The following is a 17002-nucleotide window of genomic DNA, read 5'->3' on the forward strand; positions in this document are numbered from 1 at the left end:
ATTTTTAGTACTTGCAGAATGCCTCAAGAGGGTGTAAAATTGCTCAAAATTTTGCTGCATATTTAGTAACAGAGAAACTTGTCATTGTGAAAACCTGATGATAATTTTACTGTTGGAAATGGAAGGTGAACTGTCGATCAAAAGCCAGTGTGCTTTTCTTATGAATCCATGTTGAACAAAGACCTGCTGTGCGATGAGAAGAATTAGCATGAGCTGGGGATCATCCCCAGTTGGCATATTTAGTGTTCAAAATGAACTGGAAAGCGTGACTCAAACTTTTCTAGTTGCCTGCCAAAGGGCAGATGTTTTGGTTATCTGTGCGAGGGAGCAGTGAGGGATGGCTGCTCTTTAAGGGACAGGGAGCCAGGAGCTGGGTGTGGTAACACAACCAGTCCCTTCCCCAGTACCCAAGCAATGCAAACCAGGAGATGGCAACCAGGATCAGCCAAGAGTGCCGATCATCAGGCAAGTTTGTGGGAATGAGGCAGGTCTGGCGCCAAGCCGGGAAGTTGGTCTGCAGATCCAGGCCTGGATCAATAGCATCTGTGGCCAGCCATTCCTCTTATAAATTTCCTGTAACAATAACTCCATCTGCACCCCAAAGTCTTAATCTGTAAATCTGCAATGATGTGTTTAAATAGCTTCTGTTCTTACTTCTACTGTACACCTAGTAATCCTTTTCTTAGGCAGGAGTGTTTTGGATTTTAACATAAATGCCATTCTCTAATTGGCTGTTTTCAAGGCAGCTCTTGAAAAAGGAAACGGCTAGCTGCACTTGATGGTAGTTTAGGCCTACTAGACTGTTCAAGCCTACTGACTTTTTATAGTTGAATATATGCCGGTTGCTGCTTGGATGTGAATTCTAAAAATGTAGAGAAAAACACTCTATGTATATAGAAGATTCATGGTTTTCCTCATTGTTTTGAATTGTTTCCTAAGATAGTTTGAAAAAAATTGTAGCAACACTAACTCCTGTATGTCGTAGTAAGTCATCATTCAGCTGATTTGCATTTTTAGTGTAAGTTTTCATGTCCTCTTTTTCAGAATCCACATCTGTCCTCACTCATTTCAGAGGGAACAACCTTTGAAGTGCCAGTTACAAAAGCAGTTCAGCTCACTAGCGAAGATGCAGTAAAAACTGCATTGCTCTTAGAACTTGATATTACAGTAAGTTAGTGATGGCTTTTTCTTTAGTAGGTTAAAATAAAGGGTGAAATGCATGTGTGTTATGTATAATAACTGAGGGGAAAATTATTTACTGGAATTTTTAAAAAGGAAAAATAATTCCCTATACAACAGGATGTCAGCGTAGACTGTTCCATTTTGTAAATGCAAAGCTTGATTTGTTCACTGAAACATATGACTCCATGGACATCAAAACAGAAATAAAGTGTCAAATTAATTTCTGTGTTGTTCCATGGATGTTGTATTGACTGAAATACCTTTCTGAAGGGAATTTACAGTGGAGAAGGGGAAACAGGAAATATTGAAAATTATTAAACTTTCAGTTTTTAAGTATACAACGTAAGAAATATTCAGAAACTGTATAGTAAATTGTGACTATTCCTCGTGGTAGGCAATCTGCAGAAGTAATAATTTGACTAGTATGATCAAGTGATAAGAATCATTAGCTCTCGAGCATTGTTTCTACCTCTGGCATTCAGTTGCTCTGACTTGTTAACGTAATACTCAAACTGCCAATCTCCATTACCCTAGACGTAAAATCAGGTTTAGTTTATTCAGGGAAGATCATATTTTGTATACTGGTTTGAAGATGAAAGGAGGACAGTGCTCGATATTACTTTACAAGAAATCTTTAAAAGAAAGATAAAGCTGCTTTGGAGCGGTTTTCCAAATTTGTAGAATTATGCCTTTGGGATATTGTGGTTTTGTCCCTAATTTTTATTGGACTCTATTAGCCTAATCTGTTTCAATTTCCATGGGACCTATATATATGTCAGTCATAAATAGAGTGTATTTAAAGTTTTGAGCAAGTGAGTCTCTGAGATGACATGTTTTTTGCATATATTTGTGTGTATACATGTATCCTGTCATCAGCACACACTGAAAATTTAAACATTTTGTGCCTTTTTTTCCTCACATTCTCAACAACCTGTGTATGCAGGTTACCTCACCTGATGCACAAGAGAAACATAACGATGCAAGTATAATTCTGTATGTTTCTGTAGCAGGCAGAAGCTTGAGTAGGGTTTTAGCAGTTGGGCAGAAGAACCTCAGCCAACTAAGTAGAATCTAGGCCTTAAGATCTGAGATACCTTTTAATTTTCACTGTGCTCTGCCCTTGCTGTTTTTCTTTTTTCCTCCAGAAAACAGAAACAGTTGGGATCATTTCAGTCACAGTTTATCAAATAGTTTAACCAGCAAATTTTCTTTAAGTGATAATGTATCTCTATACAAAGTTGCATTAATTATGAGCACTTAATTTTTCTGCTCTTCTCAAACCAGAAAACAAAGTACATCAGTAATTAATGATCTGGACTGATTATAGAACACATCATCTTAATACATATTTATTTTCCTTCTGTTTAGGCTGCTCAGCAGTTCTTATTAAAGTGTGCAAATTATTTAAAGCAGTTAAGGAAAGCTTTTTCTAATTAGTGAGGTTAAACCTGAAAAGAAAACGTGAATATTTAGTTTCTGATGTGGTCCAAACAGTGAAGTGCTAGTACAAAGTAAAAGAACATACGACTTCATCTGACTGTGATAGTAGGAAGATTGCTGCTGTTAGAAATTGGGATGCTGTTGGCCTTGGTTTATGATACAATTTAATAGAAATTATCTCATATCTTAAAACAGGATACAGCCTTTGACTATCAGCCTGGAGATGCCTTCTGTGTAATATGTCCCAACAACGTCAGTGAGGTGGAAGAACTTCTTCAAATCTTGGGACTTTCTGAAAAAGGAGATTATTTCATTTGTGTAAAGGTTAAGCAGGGCACTAAAAAGAAAGGTACGGTATGATGCACTGGTCATGAACAAGTACTCCTTTCTATGTTGGTAGTAGTTGGTATGCATACTTTTGAACATTTTTGTTGTCAGTATTGGGACCAGCTGTCATTTCATGGAGGCATGTTGGAAGTCACAGAGATGTGTTAAAAAAGGGAGTGGATGCATATAATGCTGCTGCCGGTTTTATTATACGTGAGTTAGCTTTGGACTGGGAACTTGAGCTTGGCATTGGTGTTCATCCATCTCATTCTTCCTCTGTGCTTCTTCATGTTTATGGAGATGAGCCCTTAATCACATAACCTAACAATCCCCCACTTGAAAGTAAAATCTCTCCCTGCACAGCACTTCACATCGATCTGTTCTACGTTGTAAAAGGGCCGCCCTCCTGAAGCAGAAGACTTAGTGCTGCTGCAGAGGGCCTTTTAAGGGGCTTGTAGGTCTATGTGGATCTATTCTGATGAGTCTTACGATCCCACACCTCAGAAAGGGTAGCTGCAGGTTCAAGGTATGCCTGTGTACCTGGATCTGTGAGAATTACTCTTCTCTTGATTTGCAATTGGTGCCTTAATGGTTCTGCTGAGTTGTGCCTTTAGTTCTTCAGGATGGGGTAGGGCTCGTTGTTGTCCCAGTCTATGGGTAAATCAGATCCCATGGTGAGATTCTCTGCATGGTTGAGGGCAACACAACTTGTCCCTTAAGTATGAGATGTAAATGGACCCTTGTTCTTGGAATTGGCAAATAACTCACTTGTTGATGAGGTGAGTTTACATGACAGGCTACGTTATAACATCATATGGGATGTCCAGGCCCAGCTGATCCCCATCCTTGACCTCCACTGCAGTAACTAACCTCTGCTGGGAGGGGTCACGGGTTAGATTTGGAGCAGAGCCAGTATCGGTTACAGCCTGATCCCTGCACTGGGGATGTGCCCTGTGTCCACAGGGCTGGTCTGGCTGTTACTCAGCCCCAGTGTGCTGAACACCCTCCCCCTGCACCACCCCTCGTGGACAGTTTCCATTGTCCTTGTTCCTCTGGGACAGACCACCCCAAACACACCTGCTTCCTCAAAAAAAAAAAAAAAAACAACAAAAAACAAAAAAAACAAATGAAAAAAAGGTCCCAGGAGGGTCCCAGCTCTTTAACAATCTGCCTTCAGCAACCTGAGCACCTTCAAGCTCAAGGCAGTGTCACCCCGTCCGGGGCCCAACCACCGTGCACAGGCAAGCAGCAAGAGATTGTCTGGTGTGGAGGGATTTCACAGATATGCTACTTGTACTGTTTATAGTATTTACAGATGTTACAGAATCAAGCACATTCTCAAAGGAAGCGATTAAAAGGGAAGGGTATAGCAAAGGAGGAGGTAATGGAGAGCCAAAAGCATCAGATCTTCATAGGAACGTGGGCTTAAAATTTTGTCCCTCCTGAAGGGTTTCCTTCCTAGTAGGTTTTTCTGTGCAAATCAGCCCTGCTACCTGACTGCATAAAACTTGAATCTCTGTTTGTAAGTTAAAGACAGTGTCAGCAGCACATTCAAAGTGAAGGTCTCCTTGAATAGGCACAGAGAGATACTTTCTCCTTCCTGCCTACAGTAGTTCTCTTTCTTCCGCTATGCTGATGTTGCAGGAAGGACATAAAGCTGCCCGAACAGGGCACTTTGAGTTCATCAGTGTCACATCATTTTCCATGTGGAAGAGAGCCTGTATAGCCAAGTGTACATAGTTTAGCCGCTTGATTGTTTTTGTATACCGAAAAAACTGTCCTTCCAAGGCAAAGTTAGTTTGGATTGAATTCAACTTGGAATATCAGTGCTCTCATCCTATGTGTAAATAATCCAGGTTATTGCATCTCTGGATGCCTAATGGAGCACTAATTGGGGAAAAGATTCTGTTTGTGAATCTTAATGAATGATAATGATCATAGCACTAGATTGCAGCGCAGGGAATCAAAAGTTCTTGGTTCTGGTCTTATATCTTCTGTATGACCCAGAGCAAGTCATGCTGACTTTTTACGCTTGCCTTGGATACTTGGCCGGGACCTAGAAAGTTGCTGCTGATCTGCTGATCTCCAATCATAGCTTGTACACTGACTTCCGTCCACTGCAGTTATGAAGTTAAATGGTTTAGGAACAAACCTAAATTCATTTCTGTGGAGCTGTGCTGGTGAGCAGAGACTCATTAAGTTACTGTAACTTAATAACTTGTTATTGCCAATCTGTACCAAAGAATCAGTTGTATAATGCAGCTTTGCAATTCCTAGCAATGTTGCGGAGTTGCTTTCCTTTTAAGATGATTGTCTCTAAACTGCATTCACATTTCTGAAGAATTTGTAGTAACTATTATAGTTGTGGGTTTACTGAATGAAGAGAGCTGAAAAACCTGGGAGAAAAGAAGAGCACGAATGGCAAACTGTGCCTCTGCTGTGACTTTGAGATTTACCAGCAACTCCACTGATGAAATTGATGAGATCAATTGAGAGGACAAAACAGAAATTATTTGCAGTCTGGTACAAAGTCTATACTGAATTTCTGGAGTTGCTTTTTTATTGTATGTACGGGCATCCTAAGAAGAGGACAAAGTACCTCTTGTAACATGCTGTCAGCATGTTCAAGAAAAGGAAATTTGTATAATATAAAAATGGATGCTTCTTTCCTGCATTACATTTATGCCAATCCTCTTATTTTCTAAAAGTAAATTTTGTTCTTTGTAGCAAGGATTTGATCAAGTAATGACGATATGAAGAGGTAATTTAGCAAGTTATGTAGGTATATTCTTGGAGTGAAAATTCTGTAGTATTAAAGGGCTCTTGAGCACGGAAAAAGCGTAATAAGAATCAGTAGCTAGATGTCAAAGCCAAGAAATATTGTCAAGAGAAATCCCAACATGCAAGTTAGGTATGTAAGGAAGCAATTTGGGAGCTGCAGAGCTTATTAATTGAAGGTGTTTTGTAACATAAATGCTCTTACGTTGCTTTTGGGGTTAGCTTGGAATAGCCACTTTAACATGACACGGCATGAGGCTGATAAGCCAAGCTGCACCTCAGCTGACTCCATGAAGGGATAGATGGGATGTCGGTGTACCTCCCTCGCAGAAATGGAACCTGTAGAGATAACAGGAGGGATTATTTGCTTGTACAGAAACTCCTTGGATCTGCTGAGCCTCGGAAGCTCCAGCTTGGCACTGGCTACATACACCTTTGGTTAGATTATTAGAAAACTTCATCATGTTCTGATTTTCAGGAGTGCTTATTGATGGAGGGGAGAAAAATGTGGATGTTCTTTTTCCTAGTAAGCATTTCTCTGGATTTCTTCAAGCTGGAAAGTGGCAACAAAGCCATGAGTGGTTTAGCAATGAAATTTATTTGACGACTCATGTATTATACCCCTCTGTTTCCTGCTAAATTTTGACTGTTCTATGGAAAATTGTCATTGATACTTCATTGGAAAACTGTCTTGCTGTTTAGTTTATGATTTCCACTGACCAGCTGGGGTTCAAACATACAGAATTGAATGCAGTTTAGCTCTCTTGTATTTCTTGAAGGAGCAAGCGCTCTGTGATGCCATTTTTGGATGCTAATGGATGCACTTTTTTGGTGTGTTTTTTTTTTCTCCCACTGAACTAGGAGCAACTCATCCACAACACATCCCTGAAAGAAGCACTCTGAAATTCATTCTAACCTGGTGTCTGGAATTAAGAGCAATTCCCAAAAAGGTGATTATGTGTTTGTTGTTTTAAAAAGAAATCCTTAGTAATTCTATGCTGTATGGGTTCTTACAGATGTATCCTTGCTTCATTTGTAGTTACCATGTTTCTTGGAGGGTAAGGATTGTCAGTTTGTATGCTGCTGTTTTTACTTTCTTCTAAGAAAATTTACTTCTGCTACTTTTATCTGGCAAACTGTGAAATACTGAAATCTCTATTCACATTCTGCAGTACCTTGATTCATAACTATTCTGGAAGTAAATAGAAAAGTATTAGATATTTGGTGCCAGGTAACTGGAAGGCTGGCTGAACTTGGCCCCATAGGCATTTTAGAGAAATTCTTTCTAATCAGAGGGAGCCATGTCGATCAAATTTTGTCACTGAAAATATGCATGTTGCTCTATTCAAACATACCATAATGTCTTTTAAAATTGTTTTAAAGCTTTTCTTTAGCATTCAGTAACCTGGCAGAATTCAAAGAAAGATTTTTGCTTGTGTAGTATTTGTTCTCACAACGTGTGACTATTATTTTCCTTTCATCCTGTGTCTGCAAAAAACTAGAAGCTTGCAACAGGAAATGCATGTGTATTTCTAGTATTGTCAAAACACATTTTAAAGGTAACTTTGTATGAAGGATGAAGCAAAACAGTTGTATTGGTTGGGTCTCTGAGGAAAATAATTTTTTGGAAGGATCTTTTCACTCAATTTAGTGGATTTCACAGCAAAAGAGAAGAGAATCTTCCAATTGTTTCAACCTTTTCAAAACTGCATTTAATAATTTTGAAAATTTGTCTCAACAATAAGAGTAGGCAGAGAGTGCTGGCTGGGGAATATCACCCAAGCAAGTTTTTATAACCTATCTGCCTTATTACCTGTTCGTGGTGGAATATAACTCCATACTCGAAACTGTTGTCTGGAAGCTCAGTGTTTGAGCACACTCAAATTGCTTTCCAAGTATTCTTTTGTGTAGAATACATCATCTGATTGCACTTGGTGTTTTGGATCACTTTTCTTTTAAGCACCGTGTCTATTTCCACCTTACTTATGGAAAAAACCTTGTAACTATTTACATTTGATTTTTACTTTATCTTGCAATGCTCCATTTAATTTTCCCTTAAGAAAAGCTTGCAGTACAGCTATGTAGGCATAAAGTACGGACTAAAACACCACAGTGACATTTACATGACTCATTAAATACCATACTTTATTTACAGTGATATCTCTTGTAAGACTTTTTATTATTCCTTTCCCAGCTTCTATAACTTAGCAAATGGTGGTTTGTTTTGAATTAATTTGTGTTACGGGGCTGTTCACTTAACTAAAGTGCAAATACATAAATAAGAAAACCTTTCATAAATTTGAGATTTATCAGGGAATGGGTTATGCCTGTTTGCCTGTTTATTTGTCTCTCCCCACTCAGGCTAAGTAGGATTTTCTGACCTGCTAGCTTGTTCCAGACATCAGAGGAGCAGCCAAAAAAAAAAAAGACCCAAACAAAAAAAAGCAGCCCCCCCCAAAAAAAGTAAATTTTTCATAGTAGGTGAAACTGTGCATTGGGAAATAAAAAGTATTATCCATTGACTTGTCAGGTGACTGCTTCCTGTCCTCAGGCAACCCAAGTTTTTCCCGGTTTTGTGATGATTTTCCCAAATGGACAGATTTGGTTTTGTATCCTCCACTCTTATTTTCTTCTCTGCAGGCGTTTTTGCGAGCTCTTGTAGAATGTACCAGTGATGCAGGAGAAAAACGGCGGCTTCAAGAGCTTTGCAGCAGACAAGGAGCCTCTGATTACACACGCTTTATTAGAGAGTCTAATGTTTGCTTGCTGGATTTACTTCATGCTTTTCCAAGCTGCAAGCCTTCACTTAACCTGTTAATTGGTAAGTGACTGATTTAGACTTAATTAGGTTTTGTTTCTAAAAATGCATCAGACTAAATGTTCAGTTTCCTGAGAAAGGGGAATAACTGTTCCATTAACTGCCTTAGAAATATTCATAGTGATGAAACTAAAATTATTGTTGGGGAACAGAGCTCTGTGTGTGTAGTCTTTGGCCTTTATTCTGCAAAACGCTTAGGTGCGTTTGCAAAACTGTGCTTCAGTTTACTCCGGATTGCTCCTGTGCATAAAAAATAAGCATAAAGTTTTTGCAGGATTAGGGCCTGTTACTCCACTGTATGTTTTCTGGCATTTGCTGTGCACAGTTTTTTTGGTATTGCCCACTTGTTGTCACCATTCCCCACCGTACTGTTCACTTAGCAATATGCCTGTCTTTTAATATGCCCTTCTCGTCAGCCAAAATGTGCAGTCTGCATGCTAGGGCGAGTCATTCCTTTGAAGACACTGTTTCTATGTATGTATATGTACATACATATGTAGATATAAATGTGTGTGTGGGAGGGTGATACATATAGCGTGTTTCTCATTGAAAAAAGGCCCAGTAAACTCCTGTACCTGTTATTGTTTCGGTGGTTTTTTAAGCCGTGATTTCAAAATTTACATAGGTATTCATAGCGGTTTGAAATTGAACTGGCATGTCTGCTTCTAGGATGTTATATATAGGAAACTTTCAATCAAGCAGTTCGTATTCTTAGAGCTTTTGAGCTCCATAAAGCAGTCTTAGGTGAAAGGTAGGGAAAATTAAATTTCAAGCTTCACTTTGTCAACTAGCTACTAGCATCTCTTGTGTGCACCTTACAGTTGTTTTTAATCGTCCAACCGCTCCATACATTGACTGCTGTGGCCTCATTTTATGGTATCTCTAACAGATGTTCCACAAAGTCTAAAAAAAGTTCAAAATAGAGTTCACTCTTAATAGCTTATTTTTGAGACACAAACACAGAATGTTAATAAAGTAAAAGTACTGTTAAATTGTAATATGCTTGTGTAAACACTCATTGTTTGTGTAAACACTCGTGTGATATTTTCATTATCATTGGGGTGACTCAAACAAGAAACGATGCTTTTATTTTTAATTTTATTTTTAATTTTTCAGAACATCTTCCTAAATTACAAGCCAGATCCTATTCAGTGTCAAGGTAATCAATTCAAATTGTATCTTCTTGGTTATTTAGGTATGTTTTTTCTCAAGTGTGTGTATGTGCGTACATTATGATCTAAAGAAGAAAGAGAGGAATAAAGGATAAAACCTGAGGAAAAAGTGACTGTATCCCTGTTGCAAAAATACCCCAGGGTTTGACTATTTCAAGCAACATTGGTTTGAGTGTTTGGCAAGACTTTAGGATAGAGTTCTCAAGAACAAGCTTACACACGTGTGAACCTGATAGAGAGGATTTCAGATTCCCTTCTGGAGGCACTGGCCTCTGAGTCCAATCTTAAGACGTTTTCAAACTATATATGCATATCACACAATTAACTGAACACTACTAACTATATATAAATGTCACTCAGTTAACTGAACACTGAGAATCTTGATTCAAATGATGTGGTTTGGGCTGCAGATTGACCTGCTGTAAGATTGTACAGCTATCTCTCAGGTTTGGGGTTTTTTAAAATACTTTTATCTTTACAGTTCAAACTCATATCAGCCAGGAAAACTATGTTTTGTGTTCAATATTGTGGAGTTTCCTGCCTGTCCCACTAGAGCAGTCGCACGGAAAGGAGTATGTACAGGCTGGCTTGCTGAGTTAGTTGCACCTCTACTGCATCCCAATAAAAACATTCCGGATACAAAAGGAGGAAACCCTTCAACTGAAAAGGTACGAATATTAGATCTAAACTCCCTTAACCATTAAATTTATGCATTTGAAGCAATTGCAGGTTTCTTTGTTCACTGCTGTGATATAATGCAGGTGTTTTTGCAGTATGCACCTTCATTTTGCAGCTCTACCCTACCTGTAAGTTTACCCTTCTCTGTGTAACATGTTTGGAATTTCACTGCTAAGTTGCTAAACTCAGGTATCCCCAAATAAAGTAAAACATGAGTAGTGAAACTTCACATTGCTGAAAGGCCAGAGTCGTTTTCCACCCCACTGTAGTCTTAAGTGAGTCTTGGAAGATATTTTCATGGAGTAAAATACCACTGTGCAATTAAATGATTATGGCTGTTATGTTGGAGGAGAGAGGCACTTGGTCACCTCCAGGTGGCAGATAATAGGGGAGAAATCATAAACCTCTTTCTTCTTGTCAGGTCTCACACAGTTTGCAAAGGCCATGTTATTGAATGCGACACAGAGGACAATCTTCTGTGGTATTTCTGATGTGCATCAAAGATGGTTTGGCATAGTGGGTATTACTAGGAGAAGGTACTCTTTTTTTTTGCCTCTTTTCCTTTTGTGGCAGAGAAACTAAGTAATTAACTGGTTTCAAAGTCACCAGGTGTAAATTAATTATTAAAAATTTGGAATTATAATATATAATTAATATGTCAAAAGAACTACTACCAGTCTAATCTATATTTGAATAAGAAAAATTGAAACAAGCATAGAATTTGGTTACAAGAAAACCGTGCCACTAACTCGAGATGTCGTTCTGGCAAAATGGGGGAAAACCCATGCAAGTTATTTTAATTTTTTAAACTAACTCAAAAAACGTCATATATCTTATTCCAGTATTCACATCTGCTCTTTATTTAAAATATAATTGATTTACAATATATTAAAGATCAAACATGAAACAGAGGTGGAGTAAAAAGAAAAAAACAGAGGATTATTACAAATTGAGTCTGAATAAAGTTCAGAACTATTTGCATCTGCTGCGCAAGCTAGAATTCAGCATAGGTAAATGTTCAGCAATAGAGTGCAGAAACATGTGAAATACCAGTACAAAACAGATGATTGTGATCTTACACAAAAATAAGATTAATTGAAAACGCTTTACATTATAAACGTGTTTACTATTTGCAGTATTTTTTAAAGGAATGACCAGTTTGGAATCATTAATAGAGAAAATAACCTCCTAACTCAAGTGTGGTTTGAAGAATAAGTGTAATAGAAACACAAATACTGTCCCCTGCAGCAAGAATTATACTATTTTTTTATCATCATCAAACCAGAAGAATAATTTGTGTGGTTTTGTCTAGTTTTTCCCCAGATTAATTAATAAGTCTGTAAGTATTGTGTGATTGGGGTGTTTTTTCAGAAACTCATAAAATTTTATTCCAGATGTCTGTATGGCAGACATCTTTTTATTTAGTTTTTTTAGATTTAGAGTTTATTAAAAATAACTCTGAAGCTCAGGATCTGGAAGGGTGTGTGGACACATACACTGTGTAAATATCCTAAAGGTTCTAAAATGTTAATGGCATTTTCACTGCCTAAGAATATTCTTCAATTGTATTCTGTCTAACTTCATTTTAGGTATGTATTTTTGCTCGTCCAAACAATACTTTCCACTTACCTGGAGACCCATCTGTCCCGTTCATGATGGTTGGTCCAGGAACAGGAATTTCACCATTTATTGGTTTCCTTCAACATCGGTATGTACCAAATTGTTACGTGGAAAGCAGCCTTTTTTTGTTGAGGGAATTACAGCCTCGGGTTTTGAGTACAAGTGTAGTTAATTTTCTTATTTTTTTCTTTTTACTTTTTGTTAACAGTGGTATGCCGATTAGAAAGTCTTATTAATTTTAAATAAGCAGTGCTTGTTTATTTATTTTTGTTTCAAATGAGTGAAACTTACACTTTCATTTGACTGTATTTAATATCTGTAGTGGATATTTAAGCATTGGGTGAATTGCAGAAATAGTAATAAGGAATTAAATCTTTTACGTGTGTATTGCTAGTGGAAGGCCTGTAAGTGATTGCTATTTGTTAGAAACAGTATTGATTGGCTTGACTTTGATATTCAAAATCCATTTCCTTCAGACGTGACATGTCTATAAAAAGCTTTGGCATGCTGCATGTCAGTTTTCTCCCCCATTTCCCTATTTCTGTGTGTTTACACATTTTGATGTTTTAAGATCAGGAGCTTGGCACCTGACCCTCAACTGGGCAGTAATCTTGGGTTTTGTGGGTTTTTTTTTCCCCACTCCAATTCCAGCAGCATAATTTTGCAAGACAAAGAGATGCTTCTTCAAAAATTGACAGGGACCTCATCCCTAAGAACGTGTAAAAACATGATCATTTGGAGGAAACAGTAAATGGGAAGAGTGGAATATTTGGGTGGGAACGGTTGCAAGTTTTATAGATACCCAACACATCTTATATCGTTCCTACCTGACTCATTTGTTCCAGCAAAGTGATGGAGTTTCTCACATCCTGTAACAATTACTTTTTAACCATTTTATTTGAAAGAGTGAAATTTTGACATGATGTTTCTGACTCCATGCTTCTGCTTTAACCAAATCATTATATACAAATCTTACTCCTTAGTTTTAACCCCCAAATAAACCTTTCTTTCTCAGAAGTATTTTTCATTTTAAAGGATCCATAGCATTTCATAAGCATTTGATCAGTGATAAATAAAATATCTCTCTCAAAATATAACTAGAAAGTTGCAGCTAAAGTCCCTATAAAGCAATACCTTCAGCATTATTTCAAGAAAATGCAATAACTCTTCTGATGATGTAGTAGTGAATGGATTGTTATTCATAAAGTCTTGCAGGTTTCTACAGCTAAATGGAAAGCGTGCTAAAAATACTTTGTGCTGAGTTTTCCCAGGTGTTTTTACAGGGCTTCCAATGAAGGATAAAGGGTAGTCATCTCCTTATTAAGCAGTCAGGATTGTTTTGTGAGATGTTTGGAAGTGTCAGACTTGACTATTCCAATATGAAACTGTGACAAAAAAAAACCAAAACCAACCTTTGAAATTGATTGATTTTGAGCTGGGCCAAAAGTGACTACTCAAAAAAATCAGAGGAGGAGGGTTTGACTGTGATTTACCTTATGCCATTTCACATTTATGCCAATACACAGGTTTGTCAAAGCACTACTTTAAATGAGAATTAGGTCATGAGCATTTTAGATTCTGCACTTCCTAAAACAGGATTGGATTTACATACTATCAATACATTCTTTTTTGGTCTGTTTAGGCAAAAGCTCAGAGAAGAACATACAGACTGGGAATTTGGAGAGACATGGCTGTTTTTTGGTTGTCGGCATCAACATCGAGACTATTTGTTCAAGCAAGTTTGCCATTTAACATTAATTTTCTATTCATGAGAGAGTCCTTATCTCAGAGTCATTACTAACAGTTTTCATTGCCTTTCAGAGAGGAGCTCAAATGTTTTCTTGAAAATGGCACGTTAACTCATCTTAAGGTTTGTTTCTCAAGAGACTCTTCAACTGCAGAAGTAGCCCCGCCTAAATATGTGCAAGATGCCATTAGGCTTTATGCTAAGGAAGTTGCCAGAGTCCTGCTGAAAGAGAGAGGTTACTTCTATGTATGTGGGTGAGTAGAGTGGAGATGGACTGTCTCACAAAGAGCGCAGAGTTAGCAGAAGTTAGCAGGAAGATTTATAGAATCATAGAATAGTTTGGGTTGGAAGGGACCTTAAAGATCATCTAGTTCCAACCCCCTGCCCTGGGCAGGGACACCTCCCACTAGACCACGTTACTCAAAGCCCCATCCAGCCTGGCCTTGAACACTTCCAGGGATGGGGCATCCACAACTTCGCTGGCCAACCTGTTCCAGTGCCTCACCACCCTCACAGTAAAGAATTTCTTCCTAATATCTAATCTAAATCTCCCCTCTTTCAGTTTAAAATCATTACCCCTCGTCTTCTCACTACATTCCCTGATAAAGAGTCCCTCCCCATCTCTCCTGTAGGCTCCCTTTAGGTACTGGAAGGCCGCTATAAGGTCTCCCCAGAGCCTTCTCTTCTCCAGGCTGAACAACCCCAACTCTCTCAGCCTGTCCTCATAGCATAGGTGCTCCAGCCCTCTGATCATCTTGGTGGCCCTCCACTGGACCTGTTCCAACAGGTCCATGTCCGTCTTAATTTAGAGCTGTCTGAAAGAAAGGACGAACATGATGTTGAAATAGCCTTCCTGGAGTGCTTGAATTTTGTCACTATCTCCATTTTTTCCAATATAGTCTTGAAACTAGGGTTTGTAACCACACAGTTCCACTGATTGCTTTAGTCACTTATTACTGCTTTTTCTTTTTTAATATTCAATTAAGCTATAGGAGGTTTCAAGCTAATAGATTTATTTTGAGAAAATGAGATACTTGAATACATGTGATGATAAACTGCACAGCTGTGAGATAGCAGCAGTCCTCTGCTGTGTGCCACCTTCTGTGACACCTCAACAGGGTCCCAAAGTTTTTTTCCTATAAATTATAGTGTGCTGAAAACTTTCTAATGTTTGATTGAGAGAAGCCCTTGTTACTGTCAGTACTCAGCTACATGAAAACTCAGTGAGCATCTTGCCATACAATATACAAGCTGTATTTGTGTTTGGGATTTTTTTAATGACTCTTTTCCAATAGTATCCTGCCTCTGAAGTTATTGATAAGAGGAAAAATACACTATTATGCATTTTTCTCCTTCCCCCCTCCCCTTTTTTTTTCCCAGAGATAAGAAGCACATGGCTGATGGTGTAAGTGATGCTGTAGTGGACATTATAAGCATGGAAATGAAAGTTGACAAGTTGGAAGCAATGAAAATCCTGGCCACGCTTCGAGAGGCAAAACGATATTTGCAGGATGTTTGGAGCTAAATACTTAGCTTTTCCTATGCCTTTGTAACACAAAAGATTTTGTTTCACACTTACGCTTTTGACTAAAAGTTATTGTCAGAAGTGCTGTCTGTAATCACACAAATCTTAACTTTCTCTGTTGACCTTTCAAACAGGAATATGAAACCTTTTAAATGACAGCAAGCCAGGCTGCCTTTTGAAGCGTATGATTTTTTTAATGACGTTTACAAAATAGACTGCCTCAGTGCCTTGATTCTCTCATTTTAAGTTCACCTTCACATAGAAAGTAAAACCTTGTACAAGTATAATTGTATGTTTACATTACATCATGTATTTTTTCCTATAATGTATACATAAAGAAGCTACAGAGTAAACGTGATGTTACACGCTAATCTGTGTGTCATCAAATACGTTACTGACTTGCCAAGATTTATTTGAACATGTATTGGGTTTGTGAGGCAAGGTTTTGGTAGCTGGGGGACTACAGGGGTGGCTTCTGTCATAAGCTGCTAGAAGCTTCTCCATGTCAGCTCCAAGATGGACCCACCTCTGGCCAAGGCCAAGCCCATAAGCAACCATGGTAGCACTTGGGATGTGATAACACATTTAGGAAGAGGAGGCAGAAAACTGTGGGGTAGCAGCAACCAGAGAGAGGAGTTGAGAATATGAGAGAGCAACAACTCTGCAGACACCAAGGTCAGTGAAGAAGGAGGGGAGGAGGTGCTGCAGGTGTCAGAGCAGAGATTCCCCTGCAGCCCATGGTGAAGACCATGGTGAGGCAGGCTGTCCCCCTGCAGCCCATGGAGGACCCCACGCTGGGTGAGGTAGTTGTGCCCAAAGGAGGCTGTGACCACATGGGAAGCCTGTGCGTGAGCAGGCTCCTGGGAGGACCTGTGGAGAGAGGAGCCCACGCTGCGGCAGGTTTGCTGGCCCCATGGGGGACCCACGCTGGAGCAGTCTCTTCGTGAAGGACTGTACCCTGTGGAATGGTCCCATGTTGGAGCAGTTTGTGAAGAACTGAAACCCACAGAGAAGTTTGTGAAGAACTGAAACCCACAGAGAAGTTTGTGGAGGACTGTCTCCCATGGGAGAGACTCCCCACTGGAGCAGGGGAAGAGTGTGAGGAGTCCTTCCCTTGAGGAGGAAGGAGCAGCAGAGACAACATGTGATGAACTGACCACAACCCCCATTCCCCGTCTCCCTGCGCCACTTGTTGGGGGGGGCAGGTAGAGAAACTGGGAGTGAAGTTGAACCTGGGAAGAAGGGAGGGTGTGGGGGGAAAGTGTTTTAGGGTTTAGTTTTATTTCTTATTACCCTACTCTGATTTTAATTGGTAATAAATCAAATTTCCACAAGTTGAGCCTGTTTTGCCTGTGCTGGTAATTGCTGAATGACCTCCCTGTTCTTATCTCAACCCATGAGCCTTTTGTTATATTTTTTCTCCCCCTGTCTAGCTGAGGAGGGCAGGAGGCATGGAATGCCAGAGAGTTAGTGGCATCTGCATGTGTTTTATCTGAACTCTTCCATTAACCAGTGTCTTACTGCACTGTTAGTTATTGTAAGTACTCCAAAAATACAAACTTTTTTTGAGACCATCCCTGAATGTTATGCAAATACTTCTCCAGCAGTTATATTTTATGCTGCCTAATAGCAATTACTGTTACTAGACAAAGATGTGTTGTCACATAAACCATCTGGATAATATACAATGCATGTTTTATCTAAATGTTATCATG

The 17002-nt window shown here is 38.9% G+C and overlaps 1 protein-coding gene across 12 annotated transcripts in view; it reads left to right on the forward strand.

Moving 5' to 3' along the window:
- MTRR (5-methyltetrahydrofolate-homocysteine methyltransferase reductase) overlaps positions 1–16626 on the forward strand; it is a 29565-nt gene extending 12939 nt beyond the window's left edge. For 11 of the 12 annotated variants that reach the window (XM_054193358.1, XM_054193355.1, XM_054193361.1 and 8 more), the window contains 10 exons: positions 1045–1167; positions 2818–2971; positions 6589–6677; positions 8368–8548; positions 9662–9704; positions 10199–10385; positions 11985–12103; positions 13658–13754; positions 13841–14016; positions 15143–16626. In XM_054193358.1, coding sequence (XP_054049333.1) covers positions 1045–1167; positions 2818–2971; positions 6589–6677; positions 8368–8548; positions 9662–9704; positions 10199–10385; positions 11985–12103; positions 13658–13754; positions 13841–14016; positions 15143–15287 — 1314 coding nt within the window. In that variant the 3' untranslated portion in view covers positions 15288–16626. Of the gene's footprint in view, positions 1–1044; positions 1168–2817; positions 2972–6588; positions 6678–8367; positions 8549–9661; positions 9705–10198; positions 10386–11984; positions 12104–13657; positions 13755–13840; positions 14017–15142 lie in introns of those variants that run through there. The other variant, XM_054193360.1, reaches the window with a different exon arrangement.
- The last annotated feature ends 376 nt before the right edge of the window (positions 16627–17002 follow it).

The sequence above is a fragment of the Rissa tridactyla genome, chromosome 2, assembly GCF_028500815.1.
Source record: "Rissa tridactyla isolate bRisTri1 chromosome 2, bRisTri1.patW.cur.20221130, whole genome shotgun sequence".
NCBI lineage: Eukaryota > Metazoa > Chordata > Aves > Charadriiformes > Laridae > Rissa > Rissa tridactyla.